General features: G+C 40.8%; 1 protein-coding gene across 7 annotated transcripts in view; it reads right to left on the bottom strand.

The window, feature by feature from the left end:
• Window positions 1-27,094, bottom strand: part of NEO1 (neogenin 1) — a 240,569-nt gene extending 213,475 nt beyond the window's left edge. Inside the window, exon 1 of one of the 7 annotated variants that reach the window (XM_061430300.1) lies at window positions 26,676-27,094. In XM_061430300.1, coding sequence (XP_061286284.1) covers window positions 26,676-26,802 — 127 coding nt within the window. In that variant the 5' untranslated portion in view covers window positions 26,803-27,094. The remainder of the gene's footprint in view (window positions 1-26,675) is intronic. The other 6 variants (XM_061430303.1, XM_061430297.1, XM_061430299.1 and 3 more) reach the window with 6 other exon arrangements.
• Between the last annotated feature and the right edge of the window lie 589 nt (window positions 27,095-27,683).

Genomic DNA, 27,683 nt, shown 5'->3' with positions numbered 1-27,683 from the left:
ATAGTCTTTCATTCAAAAATAAAACATTTCTGGAGACATCATATATGCCAGATACTGGATTAGGCCCTGAGGATACAGAGATAAAAATTAAGGCCACTACTTAGACGGGGCATGGTCTAGGGATCATAATCAGAATTCCATTTGGCCTCTGCACCCTGCCTGACCTAGGTCGCACTCTGCTCAGGTCACGAAATGACACCATTTCATACTCTTGCACAGCAATCAATGGAAGCAGGGAGGAGGAGGAGGCTGGGCATGCCAGGGGCTATGGGTTAAGATGACAGTTACAGTGGGGAGGGGTGTGAAGACAGACACAGAGAAAAGGGCTACTCCCCATCCATTAAAAGCCATATGCCTATATGGAAACATAAGGAAATAATTCTATCTGCCTGGAACTGTTCATTATCTCTATCATCTAAACAACACACACTGAAAACCAATTTTATTACACTAAATATTATAACACATCTGACAGATTCCAATGGACTACAGAAATAAGAAAGCAGCAGCAAGAAACTAGCCAGCAAGAGAGTTTCATTTTAGTCATTAATTTATCTCCTTTCTATGCTTTTCTTCTCCTTACCTTACCCATGAGTAACAAAATGCCCAAAGCCAGGGATAGGTTAGAAAGGGAGAAACAAGGAGGCTGCCTAATCTTGAGACAAATAAACTACATAATTAGCCTCTAAACAGGGTTGGGGGGGGGGGGAACAGGTTACAAAAGTCCCCATTTTTACACACCACAGGTTTTTAGAGATGGATGTGTCCAAGTGAATTGCCCTGAGGTCAAATTTCAAATCTATTTACAATGTATCTTAACTATGCCTGAGCTGTTGTTACCTCTATCTGTTTAGACATGGATTGAGTCCTCAAATGAGCAAAATCTGCTGTAAATCAGATAGTTAATTAAAGAGAAAAGCTTATTAGTAGGCTGCAGGGAGAGATTTGATGAAATGGTGAATTAAACACAGAGAAGAGGCCTCCTTCACTTATTAATTCTATCATTAGTCTACAAAATTTAAGACAGTCAAGATGTTGATGCATTTTTCTTTTAAAGAGCCTCGTTTAGGGTAAATATTTACGAGAACCTACTACCCCGAAGGTGCCGCCTCATGGGCCTCTGGCCCGTGAGGGGGAAAAGGCACAGAAAACCACGCTATTCCCACAGAATTCAAATTCATGGTTTATCTAGTACGGTATATTCTTGTATTAGTACTTTTTAAAAGTATTGATAATAATAACTCTGTGATCAACTCATTCCCCAACTCTCCTGAAAACTGGTTCTTGCTTTTCAACTCTCTACAGGCACAGCAGAAGACCTCACTTCCACATGAAGAATGACCACATCTTCTGCACTCCTTCCCTCCCGCTGAAGAGTACCTTCTCTCTCCTCCCCTGTTGCTGCTGTTTAGTCACTCAGTCATGTCCAACTCTTGTGACCCTATGGACTGCAGCGTGCCAGGATCCTCTGTCCATGGGATTTCCCAGGGAAGAATACTGCAGTGGGTTGCCATTTTCTCCTCCAGGGCATCTTCCTGACCCAAGGATCAAACCCGCATCTCCTGCATTGCAGGCATATTCTTTACCGCTGAGCCACTGGGGAAGCCCCTCTCTCTGTGACCTACTGTAAATCTTTCTACTTGGGCTGAGAACCAACTCCATATTCTCCCAACCTTCCCAGGAAATATATTATTGATTATTTCATTTTTCTTGTATATTCAAACTGCTGCTGCTGCTAAGTCACTTCAGTCGTGTCCGACTCTGTGAGACCCCATAGACGGCAGTCCATCAGGCTCCCCCGTCCCTGGGATTCTCCAGGCAAGAACACTGGAGTGGGTCGCCATTTCCTTCTCCAACGCATGAAAGTGAAAAGTGAAAGTGAAGTCACTCAGTCGTGTCCGACTCTTCGAGACCCCATGGACTGCAGCCTACCAGGCTCCTCGGTCCATGGGATTTTCCAAGCAAGAGTACTGGAGAGGGGTGCCATCGCCTTCTCCAACTACCCCGTCTCAAACAGTCTTCTAATGCCTTTTAAACATGCTCAAGAGTCTCGCCCATTAAACACACATACCATTCTTATTAGACCTCAACCACTACATTCAGTCATCACAGCTAAATTTCTGGAACTTCTCAGTCTTCGTTTTCTCCCTTCCCACTTGTCCCTCAACCTGCTTTCAAATTCCACTTAAAACTCTTAGGTAATGTCACCAATGACTCATGGGTAGCCTAATGCAAAAGATATCCTTCACGTCTCACCATACTTAATCTGTCAGCAAGTCTGATGCTCCTTTCTTGATGTCTCTGATACAAGCCTCTCCTGGTTTTCCTCCTACTCCTCCACTCACTTCTCTGCCCTCTAACAGCCCACCCTCTTCACTTGACCATACTCTAAACAGATGGTTCACAAACCTACAGTCCACATCTTTCACTGCACTCTGGACAGTAACAAACTGCCCCCCTGGACAACTCTAAGGCATATAAAATTCATTACGTCCAAAATTGAACTCAGGTTCTTCTTGTTCCCCATAAACTTCCTTCTTTCCCCTCAAAAGGTAACACCATCCATCCTACTATACAAATCCTAAAGAACCGTAGGAGTCATCTTGGACGTATTTCTCATCACAAAGTCCAACCTACCACCAAAATCTATTTTATCACCTAAATGTCTTCCTACTCCATAAGCTCTTCTCCACTTCCATCATCCTAATCCAAGAAATCAGTGTAGACTGTGCAGACTATCACACAGCCTAACTGTGAGGCAACACCAGCACCACCACACACGGATACACACTACAGGCGTTTTTGTTGCATGTATTATAATGGTCATTTAAATACCTTTTAGTGGAATTTCAAATTCTTTAAAGTTAGGCCATGCACAGATCACCTTTCCTATCTCATTCCCATTAAAGTGAACTTGACTAAAGCAAGGTATAAGTCTGAATCATCCTCAACACTTCCAACATAAAGTTTAGTATACAGCATGTACTCAATAAAGGTTTACTGAATGAATCAGTCTGAAATTCACTGTTTTGGAGAAAGAATTTTTCAAGTTTATATACATAAGACTTTCAGTCAACACTTAGAAAATATTTCTCAAGCTTTTGAATAAGAAATCTTGCTGTTTCTCAAAATGCAAATTTCCAGGACTCTGGAGTACAGATTCTATGTTAGTATGTGTACAATAATGCTCTGAAAAATAGAGACTATACTTCAAAAATTACTTAAGCATGTTGTCCTTGGCTAAAGCAACCAGACCCTATGAAGACCTCAACTAATCTTAAAAGATACTGTAAACCACTGATGTCATTGGGGAGGCATGGAAGAATCTTACTTCTGCTTTTTTCTACCTCTTCCATAACTCATTTTCATCATGAAATTATCTTGTGTTACAGTGCACAACAAATATTCATTAAACATTTCCTCAAGGCTTCCCTGGTGGTCCAGTGATTGAGAATCTACCTGTCAGTGCAGGGGAAAAGGTTCAATACCTAATCCAGGAAGATTTCACAGGCCACACCGCGAGCAGGCCTGTGTGCAGTGATTTCTGAACCTACGTGCTGCGACTACAGAAGCCCATGAGCCCCAAAGCCTGTGCTCCGCACCGAGAGAGGCCAGCACACCGAGAAGCCTGCACACAGCTAGAGAGCAGCCCCGGCTTGCTGCAACGGGAGAAAGCTCTCACACAGCAACAAAGACCCAGCACAGCCAAAAATAAATAAATATACAACATAAATTTTATTTTAAAAAATATTTATTCCACTGAACTCCTGAACTGCACTTACATGTCATATTTACAGTTTGTAGAATAATACTTCATTTGTTTCATGTAATTAAAAGTATTAATACTTCTCAATATCTCACAAAGCACACCACTACTTCCAGATGTTGTAACACTTAAGTGTGAAAGCCACTGCATTAAAAACAGAAGATCTGGCATCAAGTATACTTTGTCGTATCAAGTCCATAACATAACATACATAAAATAATGTATTTAACCTAAGAACAACATATGAGGAAAACAACTTACATCATAACAAAACATTACTCAGGAAGACTCAATTTAAACAGCATCTCCTAAATTGTACCATTCTTACTGGATATAAAGTGAAGATGGCCAACTTTCCTTACAGTGTATTTAATGTCTGTGACAGATAAAACCTTGTTCTTCTGAAACAGCATAATGAAGCGGGCCATGTTCTTTTCCAATCCACCCTGTGGCCTCAGCTATCTACTTTCCTAATTCCTGCTACTATGCCTAATCATTCAAAACATTTTCAAAGAATGATTCTCAGACTGGCAAACTCTAGATTTAAGGCTAAAGCGGATTCCTAATTTTTCTTCCTGTAAGTAAAAGGTTGTATAATGAATATATAATACTTCTACTTTTCTGTTTCATGTCCTACCCATCTTACTGGACTCTGAATTCCTTATTAAAAAAAGAAGTCATGCCATCCTACTTTTCATAATACATATGCAATCATATGTAAAACATGAACCCTTATCATTTGATATGGTCACCTGGTCGACGACAAACTGAAATTTACTATATATGGGGGAAAATGAGTAACACAACCAAAATTATAAATAAGGCTTTAACTGGAATATTTTCTACATAAAGAACTATTATCAATACTTTATACACATGAATAATTAACAATAGGTAAAAAAAAAAAAAGTCAACATTTTAAGAACACTGTTGTTTTCATCCTCCCAAAGAAAAGTCTTTCAACCTCAAGAACAGATACACAGGATCGAGAGACTTGCTCAAATCTATAATCCCAAAACCTGGCACAGCCCTGGAAATATACCCAACATTTGCAAAAAATGTCTGTGGAATAAAAAATACTCCATTCTATAAGAGTTCCTGGGCTTCCCAAGTGGTGCTAGGTGGTAAAGAACTCACCTGCCAAAGAAGAAGATGTAGTAGGCACAGGTGCCATCCCTGAGTCGGGAAGATCGCCTGGAGGAGGACCGGTCAACCGATTCCAGTATTCTTGCCTAGAGAATCCCACGGACAAAGGAGCCTGGCAGGCAAGAGTCCGTAGGGTCGCAAAGAGTCGGATACAACTAAAGCAACTTAGCATGCATGCATAAGAGTTCCTATCAGGCAAGAGTTAACTGGCCTATTAGAGTCGTTCAGAAATTTCATTATAATCTATATGTACGTAAAAGTAAAAAGAAAATAATAAGAACTATTCTTTTTTAATTGCGTCAGACACCAAACTAAACCCAACTGAAAAAGAGAAAACATACACAGTGTAGATTATCAGTTCAAGATGGCAAAACTGGGCTCATAAATGTAATCAATGCCTACCCAACACTCCACCACCGATATACACTGAAATAATCAAAGGATTACATTTTTTAAAAACACCTGGGAGAAAAATCTGTAGCCCAGTGAAAATCACAGAAGAGTGCCAACCATATGTGGGCCTAGGGTTGCCTCCAAGAAAGAAGCCTGGCAAAGCATTTGGCAAAGCACTCACACTGCAGATCATGTGCTAAACAAAGTTTTGAGACAAGGGGTAGAAAGAGAAGAGGCTGCTACTGCTATCTCCACAACCAACTGCCAGCATTTAAATTGCAAATTTTTTAATTCCAGCACTGAAAACAAACACTGTAGCAATAAACCTCCTGATTTCACAACAGACTAACTATACCTTGCCCTTAATCCCTGCAAACCACCAAACCAATGATCTAGCAACATAAAATTACTGAAATTTTCTCTTCTTTCATCTAGACCTGAAGCATTAGAACATAAGCCCATAGAAGTATAAAAGTCCATATCAACCAGCAATACTGAGCAGACACAGACACCCACTCCAGTACTCTTGCCTGGAAAATCCCACAGACAGAGGAGCCTGGCAGGGCTACAGTCCAGAGGGTCGCAAAGAGTCAGACACGACTGAGCAACTTGTCAAGAGACCTAGGAACTAAAGAAGTAATTGTTCTATCAACTGAAGCAAAATATAACAGGGGCAATAAATGCAAACTGCACATGATGAAAAATGAGACAAGTGTGAAATTTTCTCATAGAACACTAATAAGAATGATGATGAAACGGGTATTGCAAGACCCCAGCTTCCAGGAATGACAAAGTAGATGATTCGTATCAACTCTTCCACTAAAAAGAAATAAAAAGCTAGACAAAATACAAAAGATCTGTGTGAGGGCAATCAAGGTCATGAGGAATTATGGGACCAAGATCCAGAAAACGAGAAAATCCAAATAAATAAATCTGGTATTTGACGCTGTATTTTTTCTACCTAGAGGTATCTGTGGATTCTAAAGGCCACCACTGCTGAAGAGACTGAGAGGAAGAGTGAAGCTTTTGACAGACGTAAGCCCTGAGGGGACAAACTGGAGTGAGGGACTGCCGAGGAGGAGGGTCAACTCCTTAAACTGTCAATTAGGACCTCAAAGGGCCACATACAAGAAATAAAGGTAAACCCAAAATATTTCAGCTCATAAATTCTGAAGCCCAATTTTAAATCATCTCAATCCCTGAATGGATTACAGTGATCTGAGATTGTTAGTGACTTCATATAACCACATACCAGAAGAGAAGCAAAGGTACATCCTTTCTGGGAGAAGACAGTAGCATTCATATTTTTCATACACAATCCCTGACACTCAATCACAATAAACAAGCACATAAAAACACGCAAAAATCCCTAAACCAGAAGAAATAACAAATACAAAAGCAAATCCTCATGGGAACACATGTGACAGGATGGATTAAAGGAAGAACAATAAAATATGGAGAATTTCAGCAGGGCCCTAGAAACTATAAGACAAAATAGACAGTCTAAATTTGAAAAATGCAATAAATGAAATTAAGAAATCAATAAATAGAGAGCTGTCTCTGTTTAGAATGTAGAAAGTCGTAAGAGACTTGCTCTTACCCAACAGCCAAAATAGGACAGACCAGCTACAAAAACCATAGTTGTTCTCAACCCATCAGAATGATGAGGACTCAAAAAAGCCAAACTAGACTAGACTACAGTGGGGAAGAAATATTTGAAGAGATAATGGCCAAGAACTTTACAGAAGTGATTAAAGTAATCATTCCACAGATACAAGAAACTCTGAAAGGATGAAAAATACAAAGAAACTGACAATGAGGCTCATCGCAGTCAGATTTCTGAAAGTCACAGATAGAAAGCAAATTTTAAAACTGGCAGCCAAAGGGGCAAAGAAGGAGGGAAGCACATTCTCCACAAGAGGAAAAATAAGACTTACGGCTGATTTCTCATCAGAAATAGAGTTCAGTGCACAGTGAAATGACATTCTTAAAGGGCTGAAAGAAAAAACCGTCCACATAGAATTATACATCCACCATCCCCCACCAAAAAAATATTAAAGCTGAACATGAAACAAAGGTTTTCAAACAGACAAAAGCTGGATGAATTCATGTCCAGCAGACCTAAACACTAAAGAATATTCTTCAGGCAGAAGGAAATAATTCCAGATAGAAGCTCAGAGATGTAGAAAGAAAGAGTAACTGATAAATAAAAACAACATGAGTAAATCTAAACCAGTAATGACATAAAAGAATAATGTCTTGTGGATATCAAATATAAACATAACTAAAATATGTAACAATGGCAACATAAAAATTAAAAGAAAAGGAAAAATAGGTGTTCTAAAGGCCTTGTGCTGCTGCTGCTGCAGCAGTCGTGTCCGACTCTGTGCGACCCCAGAGACAGCAGCCCAGCAGGCTCCCCGTCCCTGGGATTCTCCAGGCAAGAACACTGGAGTGGGTTGCCATTTCCTTCTCCAATGCATGAAAGTGAAAAGTGAAAGGGAAGTCGCTCAGTCGTGTCCGACTCTTAGTGATCCCATGGACTGCAGCCTACCAGGCTCCTCCGTCCATGGGATTTTCCAGGCAAGAGTACTGGAGTGGGGTGCCATTGCCTTCTCTGAAAGGCCTTGTATTACCCAATAAATGGTAAAAGTAATGAGTCAAGGGTATATTTAAGAAGCACAAGATGAAGAGTAAAAGAATATGCAACTGGTAAACTAAAAGAAAAAACTGCAACCAAAAAGAAGCAAGGAAAAAAAAGAGAAAAGAGAACACAGAACAGGTAAAGAAAAAATAAATAAAATGGGAGATTTAAAGCCAAGTATATCAGCTATTACATTACATGTAGATAGACAAAGAGCCCTAGAAAAAAGGCAAAAACTGTCAGTGTAAATAAAAAAGAAAACCTAACAATTTACTACATATAAAACATAAATATAAGACTACAAAACAGGCTGAAAATAAAAGGGTGAAAAATTTTCAACACTAATCAAAAGACAGCTGATACTACTATATTAATATCAGAAAAAGTAGACTTTAATCACCAGAAAGATAACAATCTAAATCTGTATGTATATAATAACACAGTCTCAAAACCATAAAGCAAAAATTAACACACCAAACAAAGAGAAATAAAGCATCATAGAGAAAAGAGAAAGAGCAAATATACCTATCTGGAATTCCAGACAGAGTTAACAGAGTATAGGTAGTAAAGTAACAGAAGAAATTTTCCTACCTTGAAAAAGATAAACATGTTCAGAACAACAATAAAAACTACACACATTTTAAGTTAAATGAGTTCAACCATACATGAAAGAATAGGGAATACTTTAAACAGAACAAGCCCTTCTACCTGCCGTTCCATATAAGCACGCAACATGAGATGCGAACTTGTTCTCCTACTTGAGCACAGCTCCAGTGTGCCACTCTTAGTATGAATATCTCATTACACTTTTAATTATAGAGTTTAAAAAATGGTTTCAAACAAGGCAAATCTTCCTCTTTATTTAGTGATCAACAACAAAAAAATTTTGTTTCAATGCTAAGAAGAGAAGCTATCTAAGCCCAACTTATTGAGAGATGAAATATCAGCCTCCAAAGTAGGGTTCCCCTGGAGAAGGAAATGGCAACCCACTCCAGTATTCTTGCCTAAAGAATCCCATGGACAGAGGAGCCTGCCAGGCTACAATCTATGGCGTCACAAGAGTCAGACACGACTGAGTGACTAAGCACAATGTAGGGCTTCGTAAGGAATGTTAAATGGGAAAATAATAATATGCAGTCTTCGTATTACCGGCTGAATTTAAATCTAATGCCTAACCAAAATGCAACTCCATGTACCTACTTTCTAAAAAGGAAAAAAAAATTAATGAATAAACTTCCATCTAATCATATTCTGGTGAAATTTCTAAATCTCAAAGTTCACACACACACACAATTCTACAAGTATACAGAGGTTTTTAAAAAAGATGAGGGTATGAGGGTACCTAGTAGACATTACTATTATATAGAATATTGAACTGGAGCGGCCAAGGGGCTGTCCAGTGAATTCTGAAGAAAAAGACTGTAACATGAGAACTTTATATCAAAGGAAAAATATTATGCATATGCAGAGGCAAATTTAAAACACTCTTAAAGTGGAACTACGTATCGAGTCATTACCGCATTATCTGATATTTGTACCCACAAATTTTAATGGCTGATAGATAAGACTGATTCTGAAACTGCAAAATCTCTTACATAAATACACCTACTCTGAAGTACACTATTCCACAAAGCTTCCACAATTTTTTTTAAAAATAAGGATCTCTTCAGTTCAGTTCAGTCACTCAGGCGTGTCCAACTCTTTGCGACCCCATGGACTGCAGCACACCAGGCTTCCCTCTCCATCACCAACTCCCAGAGTTTACTCAAATTCATGTCCATTAAGTCGGTGATGCCATCCAACCATCTCATTCTCTGTCATCCCCTTCTCCTCCAGCCTTCAATCCTTCCCAGCATCAGGGTCTTTTCAAATGAGTCAGTTCTCTGCATCAAGTAGCCAAAGTATCAGAGTTTCACTTCAGCATAAGTCCTGCCAAAGAATATTTAGGACGGATTTCCTTTAGAATGGACTGGTTGGATCTCCTTGCAGTGCAAGGAACTCTCAAGAGTCTTCAACACAACAGTTCAAAAGCATCAAATCTTTGATGCTCAGCTTTCTTTATAGTCCAACTCTCACATCAATACATGACTACTGGAAAAAACCATAACTTTGACTAGATGAACTTTGTTGGCAAACTAATGCGTTGTTTTTTTTTTTAATATGCTGTCTAGGTTAGTCATAACTTTTCTTCCAAGGAGCAAAAGTCTTCTAATTTCATGCCGGAAGTCACCATCTGCAGTCATTTTGGAGCTCAAAAAATAAAGTCTGTCACTGTTTCCACTGTCTCCCCAATTATTTGCCATGAAGTGATGGGACCAGATGCCATGATCTTCGTTTTCTGAATATTGAGTTTTAAGCCAACTTTTCCACTCTCCTCTTTCACTTTCATCAAGAGGCTCTTTAGTTCTTCACTTTCTGCCATAAGGGTGATGTCATCTGCATATCTGAGGTTATCGATATTTCTCCTCGCAATCTTGATTCCAGCTTGTGCTTCATCCAGTCCAGCACTTCTCATGATGTATTCTGCATATAAGTTAAATAAGCAGGGTGACAATATACAGCCTTGACATACTCCTTTCTTGATTTGGAACCAGTCTGTTGTTCCATGTCTAGTTCTAACTGTTGCTTCTTGACCTGCATACAGATTTCTTGGGAGGCAGAAAAGGTGGTCTGGTATACCCATCTCTTTCAGAATTTTCCAGTTTGTTGTGATCCACACAGTCAAAAGCTTTGGCATAGTGAATAAAGCAGAAGTAGATGTTTTTCTGGAACTCTCTTGGTTTTTCAATGATCCAACAGATGTTGACAATTTGATCTCTGGTTCCTCCGCCATTTCTAAATCCAGCTTGAACATCTGGAAGTTCATGGCTCATGTACTGTTGAAACCTGGCTTGGAGAATTTTGAGCATTACTTTGCTAGTGTGTGAGATGAGTGCAATTGTGCAGTAGCTTGAGCATTCTTTGGCATTGCCTTTCTTTGGGATTGGAATGAAAACTGACCTTTTCTGGTCCTGTGGCCACTGATGAGTGTTCCAAGTTTGCTGGCATATTTAGTGCAGCACTTTCACAGCATCATCTTTTAGAATTTGAAACAGCTCAACTGGAATTCCATCACCTCCACTAGCTTTGTTCACAGTCATGCTTCCTAAGGCCCACTTGACTTCACATTCCAGGATGTCTGGCTCTACATGAGTGATCACACCATTGTGATTATCTGGGTCATGAAGATCTTTTTGTATAGTTCTTCTGTTTATTCTTGCCACATCTTCTTAATATCTTCTGCTTCTGTTAGGTCCATTCCACTTCGGTCCTTTATTGTGCCCATCTTTGCATAATATGCTCCCTTGTTATTTCTAATTTTCTTCAAGAGATCTCTAGTCTTTCCTAATCTATTGCTTTCCTCTATTTCTTTGTACTGATCACTGAGGAAGGCTTTCTTATCTCTCCTTGCTATTCTTTGGAACTCTGCATTCAAATGGGTGTATTTTTCCTTTTCTCCTTTGCCTTTCGCTTCTCTTCTTTTCACAGCTATTTGTAAGGCCTCCTCAGACAACCAATGTGCCTTTTTGCATTTCTTTTTCTTGGGGATGTTCTTGATCACTGCCTCCTGTACAATGTCACGAACCTCCATTCATAGTTCTTCAGGCACTCTGTCAGATCTAATCCCTTGAATCTATTTGTCACTTCCACTGTATAATCATAAGAGATTTGATTTACATCATACCTGAATGGTCTATTGGTATTCCCTCTTTCTTCAATTTAAGTCTTAATTTGGCAGTAAGGAGTCCATGATCTGAGCCAGTCAGCTCCTGGTCTTGTTTTTGCTGACTGTATAGAGCTTCTCTATCTTTGGCTGCAAAGAATATAATCAATCTGATTTCAGTACTGACCATCTGGTGATGTCCATGTGTAGAGTCTTGTCTTGTGTTGTTGGAAGAGGGTGTTTGCTATGACCAGTGCGTTCTCTTGACAAAACTCTATTAGCCTTTGCCCTGCTTCATTCTGTACTCCAAGGCCCAATTTGCCTATTACTCCATGTATTTCTTGACTTCCTACTTTTGCACTCCAATCCCCTACAATGTATAAAAAGACATCTTTTTTGGGAGTTAGTTCTAGAAGGTCTGTTGGTCTTCATAGAACCATTCAACTTCAGCTTCTTCAGCATTACTGATCAGGACACAGACTTGGATTACTGTGATATTGAATGGTTTGCCTTGGAAACAAACAGAGATCATTCTGTTGTTTTTGAGATTGCATCTAAGTACTGCCTTTCAGACTCTTTTGTTGTCTATGATGGCTATTCCATCTCTTCTAAGGGATTCTTGCCCACAGTAGTAGATTAATCATGGTCATCTGAGTTAAATTCACCCACACCAGTCCATTTTAGTTCACTGATTCCTAAAATGTCAATGTGCATTCTTGCCATCTCCTGTTTGACCACTTCCCATTTGCCTTGATTCATGGACCTAACATTCCAGATACCTATGCAATATTGCTCTTTTACAACATCAAACTTTACTTCCATCACCAGTCACATCCATAACTGGGTGTTGTTTTTGCTTTGGTTCCGTCTCTTCATTCTTTCTGGAGTTATTTCTCCACTGATCTCCAGTAGCATATTGGGCACCTACTGACCTGGGGAGTTCATCTTTCAGTGTCCTATCTTTTTGCCTTTACATACTGTTCATGGGGTTCTCAAGGCAAGAATACTGAAGTGGTTTGCCATTCCCTTCTCCAGTGGACCATGTTTTGTCAGAACTCTCTACCATGACCCATCCGTCTTGGGTGGCCCTACACTGCCTGGCTCATAGTTCCACTGAGTGAGACGAGGCTGTGGTCCATGTGATCAGACCGGTTAGTTTTCTGTGATTGTGATTTTCATTCTGTCTGCCCTCTGATGGAGATGGATAAGAGGCTTATGAAAGCTTCCTTATGGGAAAGACTGACTGAGGGGGAACTGGGTCTTGTTCTGATGGGCATGGCTATCAGTAAATCTTTAATCCAACTTTTTGTTGATGGGTGGGGCTGTGTTCCCACCCTGTTATTTGACCTGAGGCCAAACTATGGTGGAGTTAATGAAGATAACCGCACTGGAGTGACTTTGAGGAGATACCCCAAGTCGAAGGGCAAAGGAGAAGCCCCAGCAAAATGGTAGGAGGGGCAAAATCGTGAAATCACATTTAGAATCAAACCCCATACCTGCCAGAGATGCTCAGAGGGCTCAAACAAACCTTGGGTCCACCAGAGACCCCACAGAGACTGAGACAGAGCTGTGTTTGAGTGTCTTCTGTGGGGTACGGGTCAGCAGGGGACTGCTGCAAGGGCAAGAGCTCTGGGCGCAGTAGACCTAGGTATGGCATAAGCCTTCTGGGAGGAGGTTGCCATTAACCCCACCACAGAGCCACCAGAACTTACACAGGACTGGGGAAACAGACTCTTGGAGGCACAAACAAAACTTTGTGTGCACCAGGACCCAGGATAAAGGAGCAGTGACCCCACAAGAGACTGATCCAGACTTGCCCGTGAGTGTCCAGGAGTCTCTGGTGGAGGCAAGGGCCTGCTGCAGGGCTGGGGGCACTGAGCGCAGCAATCCATGCTTGGACCTTTCGAAGGAGGTCCAACTCATTATGTTCATTAACTCCACCACAGTTTGGCCTCAGGTCAAATAGCAGGGAGGGAACACAACCCCACCCATCAACAGGATCTCTTCATAAAGTAGCAAAAATTTAATTCCTTAGTACTTCCCAATACACATCATCCTGAAGCTTATTTCTGGAGTTTTGAATAAAATCCAGAGAAATCAAATGTTTCAGAAAAGATACTCACAATGCCTAGCAGATTTTAGGTAACAAATATGTCATGATAAGGTCAATTTTCAGGCATTAAAAACTGGAACAAGCACTACCTCCAGCTTCCTTTCTAGCATCAGAATCTTTAAAAGATTATCTGGCCTATGATTTCATCATCTAATAATCACCCCTCCATTTCATAACAAATGATAAACTTCAGAGTAACAGAAGTGAGCTTTTTCAAGAAACAGTTTACTGATCAAGAACATTCTGCCTCAACTCATACTGCTCTTCCTTATACTCTCCTTGCCAGAAGAGCCTGCCCATATAAAAAGCTTACTCATGCCTTCAAAACCAGCTCAAGTCTTACCTCCTCCAAGAAACTTATTAACCAGATCCTCCAAATGAAACAAATTCTTATCCTTCCCTACATAAATTCACTCATTTAACAATCTAGTAATACATAGTCATCAGATAATATAAACCAAATTATATGTATCTTTAGCTAGCCTCTCCATTCAGTTTATAAAAATAATAAAAAACAAGAGTTTATGTTTAATGAGTAATTAAGATAAACCAGGTTCTGTTCTAAGCATGAACACACAACTCATTTACTGCCTACCTCAGTTCAGTAGAGTGGTAAGTTATTACATGTTATTTATAGTAAAGAATTGCTCAGAATTCTTTGTAAGCCTCCCCTCTCCCTGCCTAGCACTCTAACCTAGGGCCACGACATGCACGTAGAGGTAAGGGAAAATAACAAAGATGACTTTATCACTATCCCATTTATTCACACAAATGTTTCTAAATAAGACATCCAGGAGCTAAATGAATTTTATCATTTTGCATAGCTCTGATTCTAGGTACTTACCTTGTTCTGCAGACACAGCACTACTTCCTTCCTTTGGACACCCAATGAAGGCTATACTTTGACGTCTTTGCCCTAGGTTTTCTTCTTCCTTCCTCAAGGAAATGATTTAGTTTCTGTAGCTCAGTGGGTAAAGAACCTGCCTGCAATGCAGGAGACCCAGGTTTGATCCCTGAGTCAGGAAGATCCCCTGGAGAAGGAAATGGCAGCCCACTCCAGTATTCTTGCCTAGAGAATCCCATGGACAGAGGAGCCTGGCAGGCTACAGTACGTGAGGTCACAAGAGTTTGACACCACTTAGCAACTAAACCACCACCACCATGGCTTGAAGTATCACCTCTATTAGACAATTCTTGAACCTACATTTCTAGCCAGACCTCCCAATTCTGTAATACCTTTACAGAGACGTTATGCTGGCATCTCCGTCTCAGGGTATTCAAAAATGGAAATCAGATCCTGTCCCTTGTCTTTCCTGTTGCATCCTTAATCCATTTTCCACTTTAAACCACCTTGGTATCTTGAGACAAACCAGCCTTCAAATATTTGATTAATTGAACTTATTCTAAACTAAAAGTAGTCATCCTGTCTTAAAAGAGGTAATATCATTTTCAACTCCTATTTTTCACTCAAATCAATGATTAAGATTTTTTTCCTTCAAAATAGAACTGTTTGAAAGTTTTGAATACACATCAAGCAAATAGCAGTGGCTAGCAGAAGCCAGGTAAGCAGACTGACTCAACTACTCTGTATGCTTCTCATTTTGTGAAAAACCACAAGTAGCCATGGGAGTTTTGACAGTAGTTTTAAATTGTTCCTATTCTTAAGTATATTATCTAATTTATATTTATAAGTGAACCATCAATTTGAGAAAGGATAGGTGGCTCAGAGGTTAAAGCATCTGCCTGCAATGCGGGAGACCTGGGTTTAATCCCTGAGTTGGGAAGATCCCCTGGAGAAGGAAATGGCAACCCACTCCAGTATTCTTGCCTGGAGAATCCCATGGATGGAGGAGCCTGGTGGGCTACAGTCCATGGGGTCACAAAGAGTTGGACACAACTGAGCGACTTTAACTAACTAACTAAAGGAATATGAACAAAAGTCAGACAATTCTCAGAAATAATATAAACCATTAATAAAAATCTGAAAGATGCTCAACTCCATTAATCATTTTAAACTATAAAATTTAAAGAAATATACTTTATTCATCTATCAGACTGACACAGCCTGAGGTCTGAAAATATTATTTTGGCAAGTGTGTGGATAAACAGGCTGTTGATAGAGAAAAATCAGCATTTTGAAAAACTTGGAAATAACTAGCAAAAATTTTAACACACGCAGTTTTATCTTACAATTCCAACATTTACAAACTTGTTCTATAGTATATTCGGACATGTGCACAAAGACATTTGTTAAAGTGGGTTCCCTGCATATGACTGCAATAAATAATTTGAGAACATTAAATGGAGTTGGTTAAATAAATTATGATATATCTATAAAATACCATGTGACTATCAAAATAGCTGTGATAAATTATATGTACTCACAATGGAAAGATGTCCCAAAACAAGCTGGAAAACAGAACGCACAGCACAATCCCACTTGTATATGTATATATTATATATTTTAAAGATTTATTGTATACATAAAACACAAAGTCCATAACTATTAAAAGTGATTCTCTCTGGGGAGTGGGTTGAAATGTATGATCTCACTGTATTTTACATATTGTTTGAAATTTTTAAAATATTTTTTATTTTCTTAAAATCAAATCAACAATTAATGTCACTCCCCAAATTTAAATTCATATGAATATTTGAGCCATCAGGGTTTAAAATGTTGCTAATAGAGAAATTCTACGGCTTGAGGGGCAGGGACCAGCAGAGAAGGAACCCTGCCCCGTCACCTCACCTCCCTGTCTATTCACATTTCCTTTTCTCCCACCTCCAGAGCCGACCTGGACTCATGCTAATACTCTGAAATGAGATGGGACTCCAGAGATTTCTGAGGGAAGATATTTCTTCCCAGACAGTGACTGTATCTATAGAACGAGGGGCAAAAGAAATGGCCAAGGGCAGGAAATATCCATTAGCAGTGATGGAAAGGAAAAGAAACTCCTCAATCTGGCTGAGACAACCGCTTCTGTTTAAAAGAAGATCTTTGTGTTCTTACACTTATTTTACATCTTCTTCGTTACAAAGGTGACCAATTGCTGTTGTTAAAGGTCGTTTCCAAAATAAGTCTTCCAACCAGTTCTGATCAACCATGGACTCAGAAATCAGATAACATAGTTTGTTAGAACTACATGTGAATTAAAGATAAACAGGCTCTAAACAAAGACTTCAGGGACTCTGAGAAACTTATTTACTTTGATATACAGATTTTGATTATTTCTTTTATCCTCTAGTCTTCAGCTGTGTTTTGGAAGTGAGGGTTCAAGACAGTTGACTTCTGTGTAGTTGGGGTGTTATTAATAAAGGGGGTTTCCCTTGAGGCTCAGCTGGTAAACAATCCACCTGCAGTACGGGAGACCTGGGTTCAATCCCTGGGTTGGGAAGATCTCCTGGAGAAGGGAAAGGCTACCCATTCCAGTATTCTGGCCTAGAGTCAGACACGACTGAGCGGCTTTCACTTTCACTTCACTAATCACCACAATACACACAATCTCCTGGATATACAACACTGTGTAACTTTGAAACAACTAACAACATCCTTCAAACCAAAAGCTTTCAAGAATTAACCAAAAAGATCCTCAAATTTTAGTTTTTACATGAAAAGTCATGCTACGAATAAAAAATTATGAATAAAACTTGTAATTTGTTATTGTATTCCCTGAATTTGTATAAGATAGTGTTATCATCTTAATTAGACCTTAACATAAAGATGTATCTTGGTAATTTTTTTACTCACTCACTTTGCAGCTGAAAAACAAATATTCTGTATTCAGCTTCCATGCGGTTATCATTTTAAAAATTCACTCTGCTTAGGGCTCCTCTGTAAGCTTTATTGGCTATTACTGACCAGTAATAAATAAATCCTGAAAACCTGTATGATCAATCTCCGGATTTCCCGAAGACATGGAAGTAGCTGTACCCCTAGATGGTTCCGTTATTAGCATTCTCATGTATTCAAACATTCCAGTAATCATTTCACCCAGAGGACATGAAAAATAACTCCCTTTGAGAGTTCTAGTCTACTGACTTGTTAAAACTAAGTTGGGACTACTCTAAACACACAGAACCAAAACTATGAGAAAAGCAGTAGTATTATTTTGATTAATAGTAACACAATAATTCCAGAATTTGTTTTTCCACCTACAGCAGTAAGTATACCTTCTCTCTCCAAATTAAGTTATTATCTCTGCTATTAGACCAAGGTTTCCTAAGGACAGAAAATATGTCCAATGAATCTTAGTAACTCTACAGTGCATGGCTTTGGCATAATTATACCTCCAAGATAACATGTTTGCAACTAGTCAAAACTACCTCGATTTTTAGTTTTGGCTATACAACAACTATCCAACTGACTACAAAATTAAATTGAAAAATTCCTGCCATAAAACGAGTTTAAAGGAAGTTATTTTTTAATGTCATTTGCAACAACAGGTGGAGAAGGCAATGGCAACCCGCTCCAGTACTCTTGCCTGGAAAATCCCATGGACGCAGGAGCCTGGTAGGCTGCAGTCCATGGGGTCGCTGAGTCAGACATGACTGAGCGACTTCACTTTCACTTTTCACTTTCATGCATTGGAGAAGGAAATGGCAGCCCACTTCAGTGTTCTTGCCTGGAGAACCCCAGGGACGGCGGAGCCTGATGGGCTGCCGTCTATGGGCTCGCACAGAGTCGGTACGACTGAAGCGACTTAGCAGCAGCAACAACATGAATGGACCTAGAGATTATCATACTAAGTGTAGTCAATCAGAAAGACAAATAGCATATACGTCACTTACATGCAGAATTTAAATATGACACAAATGAAACTATTTACAAAACAGAAACAGACTGACAGACATAGAAAACAAACTATGGTTGTTATCAAAGGGGTAAGGGGATGGGGAAGGATAAATTAGGAGTTGGGGATTAACAAGCTACTATACATAGGAAATGGCAACCCACTCCAGTATTCTTGCCTGGAGAATCCCGTGGACAGAGGAGTCTGGTGGGCTGCTGTCCATAGGGTCGCACAGAGTCAGACATGACTGAAGCGACTTAGCACGCATGCACTGGAGAAGGAAATGGCAACCGATTCCAGTATTCTTGCCTAGAGAATCCCAGGGACGAGAATCCCAGGGACGTCTATGGGGTCACACAGAGTCGGGCACGACTGAAGTGACTTATCATATCATACATGAAATGGATGAACAGGTCCTACTCTATAGCACAGGGATTTGTATTCAATATCCTATAATAAACTATAATGGAAAAGAATATGAAAAAGTATATATATATAAATGAATCACTTTTTAATAACAGCATTGTAAATCAACTATACTTCAATAAAATGTTTTTTTCAAAAAAAGAGGTTGTTTCTCATGATTCTTTTTAATAGGAAAAGCAAAGACACAATGTGCATCTCCAACTGTCCAACTGGTAACTCCTTAAAAAGAACCCAAGTACTGATTTTAGTGAAATAAGACATAAAAACCACTACCTCTCTCTCTCCCCTTTCTTTACAAAAGCAAGTCAAAGGGAGAATCAAAATCTGCTCCTTTCAGCTACATCAGTAACCTTGCCAGTTTAGTTTACATCCCTTATAAGCCTAAAATTATCTAATATTTCAAGTAATACTGCAACTTAAAACATGTTACAATTGCTTAACATTGAAACTTTATTTCTTGAAATCAGCCCTAAAGTTATCTTTACACACATGAAGTAAAATCATATATGACCATTAACAGGCAACTTAAAAGATTCTCCCAATCATATCCAACTTCACATTAGGGGGAAAAAAAGATGTACAGTAACTTGGGCTTTCAAGAATGACAAAAGGTAATTCTTGAATCAAAGAACAGAACTGATCAGTGCTCAAACACATGAACAGAATAGAAATCATTTAGCTGAGGTAAACCTACCACTTAGTTTTATAGACTTCAGAGTTATAGAAACTTAGAGATAGAAGTGACCTTTGAAATTACTTATTAATTAAGTAATTAATTAATCTCTTCAGTTTTGAGTCGAAACAGAGAAGCTATGGGACCTGCATTTTAAAATATTGGCCTTAAGTTCACAATTAAAGATGAAAATGTCTTGAAGAATCATAAAAGTACAGGTCAATGATATTATTCTTAATGATCTCATTACTCTTTCAAAAGTAATGGAACCCTGATTCCCACATACACACAAAAATTACCTTTTCACCAATAATCCCATATGAGGGAATCCAAAATATAGAGAGAAAGACTGTATGTTCATTACAGCATTTTCTATTAGAGCAAAATATTGAAAACAACATCAACATCCATAAAAGGAGAATAATCATTAGCAGCACTATGCAGTATACTAAAGATCAGTATACTGATCAGTCTTTGGACCTGTAAAGAACTGGATCTGAATGCCAACTTTTCCACATGACAGCTGTGAGTCCTATGACAATTCACTTAATATTTCAGACTCAGTTACCTCAACTATAGAATGGGGAGATATTACAATTTTCCTCACCGGGTTGTATACTGGATTTAACACATGTATTAGAGCACGGCACAGCACTTATAGCTCAGTGAGTACTCAATAAATAGTACTTTTATTGGCCACTATTAATATTGAACTGATTCACTGGAATATTATACAGACATTTTAAATATTATAGGAAAATCTGTAGGTAGTGGCATGAAAAGATTGCCAACACACTGTTAACCAAAAACAAATTGAAAAACAGTAAGTAGCATGTACTGGAGTGGGCAATGGCACCCCACTCCAGTACTCTTGCCTGGAAAATCCCATGGACAGAGGGGCCTGGTGGGCTGCAGTCCATGGGGTCGCTAGGAGTCGGACACGACTGAGCGACTTCACTTTCACTTTTCACTTTCATGCATTGGAGAAGGAAATGGCAACCCACTCCAGTGTTCTTGCCTGGAGAATCCCAGGGACGGGGGAGCTTGGTGGGCTGCCGTCTATAGGGTCGCACAGAGTTGGACACGACTGAAGTGACTTAGCAGCAGCAGCAGCAGCATGATCTTGCTTATGTGTAAAAAATAAAACCATACACATATATAAATACAGAAGGAAAAGTATTAGAAGTGGTTATTTATGGGTTAAAAAAAGGAATTTGTTGGTGGAAGATTTACTTTAGGTACTTTTTCTTTTCCTTCAAACAAACATGTATTTAAGCATTTTTAAAATTTTTAATTGATTTAAAGATAGTGTGGCAACAAAGAAAAATGGCATAATGTACATAAAAGGTTGTACATATACCACTATTACAACATAAAAATTATGTGCCATATAGACAGTGACTAGAAAGAAAAATACCAAAATTATACCAGGGGGTCTATATGAAATGTTTTGTCTCTATTTCCAAAAATTTTCAGTCAAAAAACTCATTTAATTCTGAACAAATCCCAAAATTGGGGCTATATTTTAATATCATCTTTCACTGCTTGTGTCCCATGATAAAAGTCAATTTTGAAAAAGTCATAAACATAAGATTTTTTTCTCACCTCATTAGCTCTCTGATCGATAAGATCTTAACTATAGTCATTTCCCCTGACTACTTTCTTCTTGTTGATGTAATTTTACCCAGAAGTCAAAACACCACCAATTGCCTGGTAAACATCTCCCAATCACACACAAGTCAGTAAAAAAAAAAATGAAGGGTCTGGCAAGAAAGACTACTAAATAGATAAACAGAGCTTCCACATAATGAGATTAATATTATCCCTATATTTTATATTAGCAAGAAGTAATAAAGAAACCAACAATTATCAATGCTGGAAAAAAAACTACACTTTCAAAAAATTTAATAGAATTATACTACGTTTTTAAGTTCATAAAAAGCATTAAAACCATTCTTTCTACACAGACACTGTACTTAGCAGTTTATCAGCAATTTTATCAAGACACCGTATTCTTCTGACAACTCAGATAAGCAAGGTATTGTTCTTGTCTGCCTATAGCCCCCAACAGATGAGTCATGTTCAAATTCTCAGCCTCTATATGGTAAGTCTTTTTTCACCATTCACATATTAATTTTCATATGGTTTACTAAAAGCAGTCACATTTCTAATCTCCTTTGAGCACTCACCCTGCAAATCTACAAACCCTTTTATCCTTCATTCTATTATGCAGGCAAAGCAGGGCATTAGCTTCTGTTTACAGATCAATTAGTATGATCACTGATCTTTCCAAAGATGAGTAAACTACTAAACACTAAAACTGCAGCATATCCAGAAAAAGATGACCAAACTCACAAAAGGTGAAAAACTAAGTAATATGAAGAGTGGCTGAAGGAATTAGGATGATTAATTTAGAAAGAAGAAAGAGAAAGCAACACATACCCACACACAAAATTTTTGTCATCAGACATGTGAAGGACCATCATAGAAAGGAATCAGATTTGTGCTATAAGGCCCAGGAGTTAAAAATAAAAGAGATTCAGTATTCAATAAATAAACAATTAATGGTAATCAATTCTGTGCCAGATGCTTGTTTTACACCAGGTAAGAAAAATCCAAACCCTCAAGAGGTTCAGACTAGTACAGAAGATAAGAAATAAGTAACACTACATGAAAAGGACTCAAAGAGCTATGGGGACACAGAAAGTGACTCTAAGTCTCTTTGGGGGTGCAGGAGAGTAGAGAAAAATTCACTGAACAAATGAGTATGAGTTTCAAAAGTAGATAAGATGGGAAGTGGCATTACCAGGAAGAAAGAACAGCATGAACAAAGGCCTGGAGACCTGAAGTTAACCTGGAGAGGTGGACCACCAGGTACACGTTAGAAGAAATGAGGCTTTAAACTGGGAGTGCGGGAGCCTGTGGTAAAAGTCACAAATGCCTCACCATTTCCATGCCAAGAAGTTTATACTTTAACATGCAAGCTATGGAACACTACCATGAGATTATAAGTAGCAGACTGGCATGCTCAGAAAACCATATAAGAAAGCTCATTTGGGCAGGACGACAGATTTCTAGAGGCTAACTGTGGAGATAAAGAGATTAATTACAGAGCCACTGTTGTTACTCTCGGTGAGGTGGTGATGATTCAAGAAATATTTAGGAGGTAAAAATCAAGAACTATTGGCTATAATTGGGGTTGCTTCCCAGGGGCACAGTGGTAAAGAATCCGCCTGCCAATGCAAGAGACACAGGAGACTAGTGTTCAGTCCCTGGGTTGGGAAGATCCCCTGTAGGAGGAAATGGCAACCCATTCCAGCAACCCATCTTGCCTGGAGAATTCCATAGACAGAGGAGCCTGGCAGGCCACAGTCCATGGGCTGGCAAAGAGTCAGATATGACTGAGAATGCACACACAGACTGGCTAGGGGAAAGAGGGAGCGGCAAGAGTCCAGGGTGACTTCTAAATCTCAACTTGGTTGAGTAATGAACAGTGATGTCTAAGGCAGGTAACAAAGGAAGACAAGTCCATGTAATCAATCAATCAGTGTAAGAGTCCCAGACCAGAAATTGGTTTGTTACTGTTTGGGGAGAGGGGATGAGAGAAGAGGAGCAAAGATAAGTTTACCTTTGGTCTTGTGTAACGTACGGTACCTCTTCAGTGAAGCTAGAGAGTGATACATGAAGAGGGGGCCAGGAGAGTCATTAGCTTAAATCAGCAACTGAAGACAAGCAAAATGTACAGAATAAGATCAAACTTAGACATCAATATGTAATGAGAAGATGAAAGAAAAACCTGAAAACAAATGAAGAACTGATTACAGGAGTACCAGATGAATCAAGAGATAGGGTGACACCGAAAAAACGGCAACAGAAGAGAAAAAAATTCAAGAAGGGTGGGGAGGGTGAAAATTAAAGGTAAATGTACTGCAAAAAGCAAACTTTAACTTAGACACCAATATTTAATGAGAGGATGAAAGAAAAACCTGAAACAAATGAAGAATTGATTACAGGAGTACGAGATAAATCAAGTGATAAGGTGACACCAAAAAAAGGCAAGAAAAGAGAAAAAAATTCAAGAAAGATGGGGAGGGTGAAAATTAACGTTAAATGTACTGCATAGAACAAAGTTTATGCTGGGTTAGTTTAAATAACAAATTATTTGAAACGGCAACAGACTACCTTGTGAGGTAATGAATCACATCACCAAATTAATGACTCAGGCTGACAGTCACCTACGCAGGATGTTAACAAGAGGAGTCTTTCCTTAAATGAGAAGTATAGCTACATGGCCTCTATAGTACACCTCTGAAGTCTAGGTCAAGGCTAGCCTCAGCATCATTATGACATTTTATCAAATATTCTTCTGCAATTTGATCAGAAAATTGAATATTTGATTATTTTAATAAAAGCTTTAAAAAAAACAATTTCTACGTTTCATGTAACTCAGAAGTAATCAATACTTGATTAAAACTTCTCACTAATTCTGCTCTTGGGATACAAAAAGTTGCCACTGAAAGTGCAGACAGCTGATCGAGTCTCTTGAAACTGGAACTTCAGATTTCAAATGAGCTCTCACGTTGTTTTCCGACCAGTCTCCATCCTGGCACCCTAATTCCACCTGTGCACCATTCCTCATCACTCTAATCAGAGAAGACGCGCACTGCACAGGCAGCTCTGTCCTGTCCTCTTTCTCTTGGTCCCGGCACGTCTTTTCAGTAATCTGCTTCTCCTTCCTTCCCGAAGACCGTGTACCGAATCACTTCCAACCCTCTTCCACTGCTGACCATTTTCTCTCCCCAGTCCTCCCCTCTTTCCTCTACCACCTCTTGTCTACCCAATGTTGGAAAAACACCCCATTTATCCTGCAGCCCCACACTCTATTGTTCTTTTACTATCAAGTATCTCCATATCCCACCACCTATTTGCTATAGTCCCCTACAGAAAGGTGTCTGAGTCTACCCCTTAACGGAAATAAAAAATTTGAGCCACTGACAAAAGACATATGATTTACTGAAACAGCTTGTTCAGTCACTGCTGACTCCCTTTTCAATTCCCTTAATGTCTTTGCAGCCTGCGACTGAACTGACCAACCCTTCCTAGCTGCAGTTACTCCTTTTCCTTTTGCAGTGATGCTGGATGGATTGTGGAAAGCACTCTGCAGAGAATCAGAAGATTCACGCTTTAGACCCAACTATCCCACTAATTATCTGTGCATCTCCCCACCTCTGCTCCTACTCAGATCTCACTGCTGACATCCAGTCTAGGTTAGGTCCCTGCAGTCTAAGCTTTCTCAAAACCTAGTCTTCTCAGTAGTGCTTATCAGAACAACTTAATTACTATATAATTAGTATTTAAATGGCTGTCTTTCCCACACAGGACTGCAAACCCCATGAAGGCAAAGTGCACGTTTCAGTCATACTTCTCACCTCTTAACAGCACAAAATAAAAGTCCATCAAATGAATTAATGGTGAAATAGTTGCCATGACTTCCTAAGAGACTTCTTGTTTTTATTAACCTAAAATTACTAGCACTTTACTTACAAAATTACTGACAAAATTTTAAACAGAAACTCCACCAATTACCTACCACAAACATGATGAACTATATACAAAATTTTACATGTAAAATTAAATAAGTCTTCTATGATAGCTATATTTTTCTTGCTTATCCACAAGAATAGAAAGGGGTGGATCAGGTACTTACATTTCAGGACCAACATGTGTATTCCAGGTTGAATGTACAAGTGTAAGCTTGATACTAAAAACCTATTGTTTATGTAGCTGATTTGATAGTACTTTGGGTTTAAAACTTTTTAACACTGGTGAAACCTATGTGCTACATATACTCTGAGGAAATCAAAAAAGAAAGCTTTTATCAGACAAGTTACATTGCAGTGTGATTTTAAATATAAACCAGGGAAAAATAACAGTTTAGTTGAATAGAAGCTGCCACTGTGCCTGATAAAATGACTTTCAAATATAAAAATTTCAGATCTCATGCAACTAGGTGAAAGTTGTCGTTTTATGATACACCGCCTTGGTCAAACAATTGAAACAGATTACATGCATGCTAATTTGCCCTTCTGGTGAGTGTGTCCCGCTCCTCAATTATACAGTAAGGTCCTTACGGGCAGGTTTGGCGTTTTGTTCATTGGTCCCCTTAAATAAATAGGAATGCAGGTGATTTCAATAATCTATGATCTACAAAGCCTGAAAATAGCTTTTGTGGATAAATATATTTAAATAGTGCCACTTGAAAACAACGTGCAAGTACTTAACATCCGATACTTAGACAATTCCCTAGGTTAACAGCCCGATAACAGGCTATAAATATTACTGTAATCCCCAGGAAAGACGAGGTATTTTCATAACGGAAACACTAACAGATATAATCACTTGGAGCTGTTCTCCAAGGCGCTCTCATCGTTAAGTCAACACCACCAGTTACGGGGGGTCAGTCGTGTCCCTCGGACACCCTCGCTCTTCCGCTGCCTCGGGGCTACAAATCCCGCACGAGGAGTCCCTGGAGATCAACCAGCGCTTCCCTGGGACTTCAGCTGGGAAATCCCTGGCCAGGGAATGCAGAGTTCAGGCCCCCCCTTTCCTGAAATTAATGAATTGGCCATACGATTGTTTATTTAATGAGGTGTGTAGTGGCCTCTACTGGTGCTTGTGTGAGCACAAGAATGTCCCACTCTTACAAGTGGGATGAGCCTTGGGGGAGGGGAGGGAGGCGAGGGGTGAACCTGCCTCCGGGTACAAAGCGCACAACTAGACCCAGGAGCCCCCGATGCGCCCCCACCGCCGCCCCTCTCCTGGCGGCGCCCCAGCCTGCCCACTTCACTCTCCACCCTGAGCGATCCCCTTTCTCCTCCGCAACCCGAGACGAGACAGAGAAGTTCCTGCACGTTTCCTCCTGGATCCTAAACAAAAACACCGCAGCCGCCGCCGGTGCCGGTACCGCGCCCCCGCCCCCACCCCGAGCCTCCCGGGTCGGCGCCCCGCGGCCGCCGCTTACCTGAGGACTGCGGCGGGGAGCCGCTCCTGGCGGCCGCGACGCCTGGCGCCCGGCGCCCGAGCAGCAGCAGGCAGCAGAGCCAGAAGGAAGTGCTGAGGAGTCGCCAGGCTCCCGGCTCCGCCGCCATCTCTTCCCGGCAAGCGGCAGCGGCGGCGGCAGCACCGCGGAGCCCTCGCCTCCTTCCCTCCCGCGCGCCTCAGCCGGTCCCTCGCTGCAGGCTTGGCTCCCGCGGCGGCCGCCGCCGCTGCTCCAGCCCGACCCGGCCCGGCCCGCGCGGCCCCTCTCGCGGGAGGGGAGACTCGGGGGCGCCTCCCTCCTGCAGGGAGGCGGAGAGGGGAGGAGAGCGGAGAGGGGGGAGTCAGTACATTCCGGGGCTGGGGGGCGGGGGGGCTGGGTCCGTCTCTAGGTTCCAGGCGCCGCCACCCGCCGCCGACTCCGGCTCCACACACACCAGCGCGAGGGGGCGGAGACCGCGGGCGGCAGGGGTGGGGGGCGGGGACCCCGGGCGCGCACCCCCGCGCACGCGCAAGCGCGCGTCTCCCTCGCCCGTACCCTCTCGGCTCCGCGCGCGGCCCGCCCCCGCTGCAATCCCGGCTGCCGCCTCGCGGCCGCGGCAACGGACCCATTCCCCTCCCCCTTCTCCCCGGAGCCGCGGACGGGCGCGGGGAGCGCGCGCCGAGAGCTGCTGCTGGCGTCAGGGAAACCCCGGAGAAGCGGATCCTCCTCCTCCTCCTCCTCTTGGCCTCCTCGCACCCGGGAGAAACACACCCCTTCTCTCCTCGCCGCCCGCCTCACCTCCCCAGACGCCTCTGGCTGCGGAGACCAGAGGATGAGAGGCGCTCCGAGCCCGGGCTTGTCCGGGAGGCCGGAGCGGGTGCGCACCTCTTTCAGCCTGGGCCCGGGGCCTCTATATAGGGCCTCAGAGGAAACCAAATGGCCTCCGGGAGGAAACCTGGGTGCGCAGAGGGTCGGCGCGGGGATTTATGTGCTAGCCAAAAACAATAGCGA

The sequence above is a fragment of the Bos javanicus genome, chromosome 10 (genome assembly GCF_032452875.1).
Source record: "Bos javanicus breed banteng chromosome 10, ARS-OSU_banteng_1.0, whole genome shotgun sequence".
In the NCBI taxonomy this organism is placed as follows: domain Eukaryota; kingdom Metazoa; phylum Chordata; class Mammalia; order Artiodactyla; family Bovidae; genus Bos; species Bos javanicus.
The sequence above is the reverse complement of the archived record's forward strand: the minus strand, read 5'-3'. Positions and strand labels throughout refer to the sequence as shown.